We start from the raw sequence: 2,880 nt of genomic DNA, 5'->3' as shown, positions 1-2,880 counted from the left end.
TCGAAAATCTAATACCTCGTCAGATGACGTTTATTACTTTTTAATACTTTTTAATGGCCTTAATTTTTGCTAATTTCATTTACTACCTTTTAATACCTTTTACAACCCCGCGGACACCCTGGAAATATATGTGTGTGCCTATTTGTGAGACTATCTGTGTTTACTATGGAGGTAGTTCGGCCTCTTGTGAGAGAGTAAAGGACAGTTCCACATCTTTGGCAGCTGTAATTCATTTTCAGTGAGCGAGACTATTGCCCTTACACACACACTCAGCACATTTAACTGCTGCATTTGTAGCTGCAAAAGAGTCGCACTCTCAGTCATACCGCTATAAATAAAACACCTTCAGACAACCACCCATACGTTTTCCATTAAAACATCCTTGAGTCTGTCCTTTCGCACAGTGCTGCAATGACCCAAATACCAACACAAATTAAATATCCACCTCTGCTTTTGACTTTCAGCCCACAACAGTTACTACTTCCCTGTAGTAATCAGTTTACAATGGCTGTTGCATTAAATCAGATATATGACGCCGCTGTAAATGCGATGCGTTGTGCTGTGCGGCGCAGTGATAATGGGTCATCATCGTACATCACGACGGAGAGAGATCTGGCAGGCGGATGAAGAGGCGGCCTGGTGTCTAAGTCAGGTTGTCGACTTGAGAGATAATTTCTATCGGGGCCAATCAATTACTATTGACTGGTTTAATTAGTGAGTTAGAGCATAATCAGTGTTCCAGCTAAGGCAAGCACTTTTCAGCTTAACCACTTGAAGGGAGGAAAGGAGAAAAATGAATAAATAGCACAGCGGGAGGAAGACAGACCCTCACCAGTACAGCCTCAGCCACTGGGACTAATTAAGCTCAAGAGAAAAGGAGTCAAAAAGACAAAAAAGGAACCAATAAAAAGGAGGCGGTTACGTGGGAGCAGCACGAGGGGAAACCACATTCACCTGTTCCCTCGTGTGACTGCTCACCCACATCTATGTACTGGCATTAGACAGTGAACTCAACAGATACGCTCTCAGGCTCACTGCTGACTGTTAATTACTACCACTGTGTATATCTGTAGGCTGTCAGCACAGAAAGACAATTCTGGAAACGCTGACACGGCTCATTAGAGGACTAACTAAATTTGAATCATAAAAAACTAAAATTTGAGGGCTAATGTTAACAGGCCTTAATACTAACTTATACTACCTTACCTTATACTATCAGTCCACTGTGGAGTCACATTAAAGTACCAGAGCTGTGTTCTAGAAAATGCTAAAATAAATTCAGTCAGAGCAGATTAATTAAATAAAACGATTAAAATCTATTATTTCCACTGAGGTGACGTTTATGGTGCCACTACTGTTGTTTTTGGACTTTTCAGTAATGTTTATTACATCATTACCTCATTTTTCCAGGTTCCAGGCTGCGACTGTCCACTTGAGGATCCCGTGAGTGTGCTGCATATGAAGAGTCTAGTGACGCACACACTTACACTGTGACAGCTGCTGCAGTTATGACATTAGCTACTGCACCATTAAGAGCAAACAGGAGGTCCGATGGTAACGTCAGCCCAATGTCAGGAGAGCTCTCCCCCACTACGCTCCTCCTCCACCACCCACTTTCCATTCGGTCACACTCTTTTGTTTTAGTGCGTCTCTCCCTCCCTGTCTTCTGGCGGAGGAGTGGGAAATAGTTGAATAGTCACTTTCCCACTTCTAAAGCTTCAGATGATGCGTTGCCTGCGACTTACCTATGAGCTTAAATTACTACCTTTTGCACTTTTACTCACTAGTAAACTTGAACGGCGTGACAAAGGAACAACACGTATAGTTTTGATCGTCTGGCTTCGACAATTGACCAGAATTATAACACTAATGCATGTAGCTAGTCAAACTCATTGATCTGCCAACGCCCTTCATTAAATTAATAAACTTGAGGTCGCAGTGTGTATATATAAAAAAGGTATCAGTGTTATTCAATCATATCGTATATGTACTACTCAACAGGACAAAGCAGGTACCTCAAGATACATTTAAACATGACAAAGACAATCAAAAGCACAGAGAGCGTTAATTTGTAGCTCAGTTGAACATGTTTGTGATCTGATCCATCGTTTTGTTTTTACTTTACCGAATGTATAAATTACCGTTTCTCTCTTTTCCATCTCGTTCGTTGATAATACCATCTGAATATTAAACTAATGGCTTCACAGAGGACCCAGGCCCAGTTTAACTACACCAATACACCTGGCATCAGTCCCGGAGGACACCAACGATAATACAGCGCACACATACCAGACATAACTTGTGTCCCCACCTGGTGCTGGTTGGAAATGTTTCCCCTTGGACTAAGAGCATGAGGAACAATTGATGGAGCAGTAAAAGATGGTGGTAAAAGGGGGGAGGAGTTAGGAGCTCACAGATGGTCCCACATCTGTTTTCCTCTGCAGAGGTACCTACATATGGAACAGCTGGGTATTCTCCCTATAGCTCCTCATTAGGTAAACCTATATTGCCTCTAATTCTACAGATTACACCCTTGGATAGTGTCTACCCTGTGAAATCAAACCTCGAGCAGTTTACCTTGTGGTGGTGAGTAGTCGTCAGAGTCTGTGTCGCTCTCGCTGCTGTCCTCCACCAGGAAACTGGGATAGTTCCAAGACATGCTGACGATGCCATCCGACTCATGCAGCAGAATGTGGGCCAGCATGCGCCCATGGCAGTCCATCACTATCACCTGTCCATCCGCAGTACCAAACAACACCTAGAGAGAGACAGTAAAAGGGTTTTTAGTGAGAACACAAAGGAGAGGGGGAAAAAAACGTAACTTGAACATAAGGCTGCTCAATTAATCGAAATGTGATGATTACGATTTTGGGGCCAAAC

At 42.9% G+C, this 2,880-nt stretch overlaps 1 protein-coding gene across 1 annotated transcript in view; it reads right to left on the bottom strand.

The window, feature by feature from the left end:
• The window catches only part of tulp4a (TUB like protein 4a), a gene marked incomplete in the record, with an annotated part of 24,748 nt that overhangs the window by 11,550 nt on the left and 10,318 nt on the right, over positions 1–2,880 (bottom strand). The window contains 1 exon segment of the mRNA XM_035678582.1: positions 2,578–2,758. Coding sequence (XP_035534475.1) covers positions 2,578–2,758 — 181 coding nt within the window.

This window comes from Morone saxatilis, unplaced genomic scaffold (assembly GCF_004916995.1).
Source record: "Morone saxatilis isolate NCDOM2014 unplaced genomic scaffold, NCSU_SB_2.0 Contig7, whole genome shotgun sequence".
Classification (NCBI taxonomy): domain Eukaryota; kingdom Metazoa; phylum Chordata; class Actinopteri; family Moronidae; genus Morone; species Morone saxatilis.
Note: the sequence above shows the minus strand (reverse complement) of the source record. Positions and strands in the feature narration are given on the sequence as shown.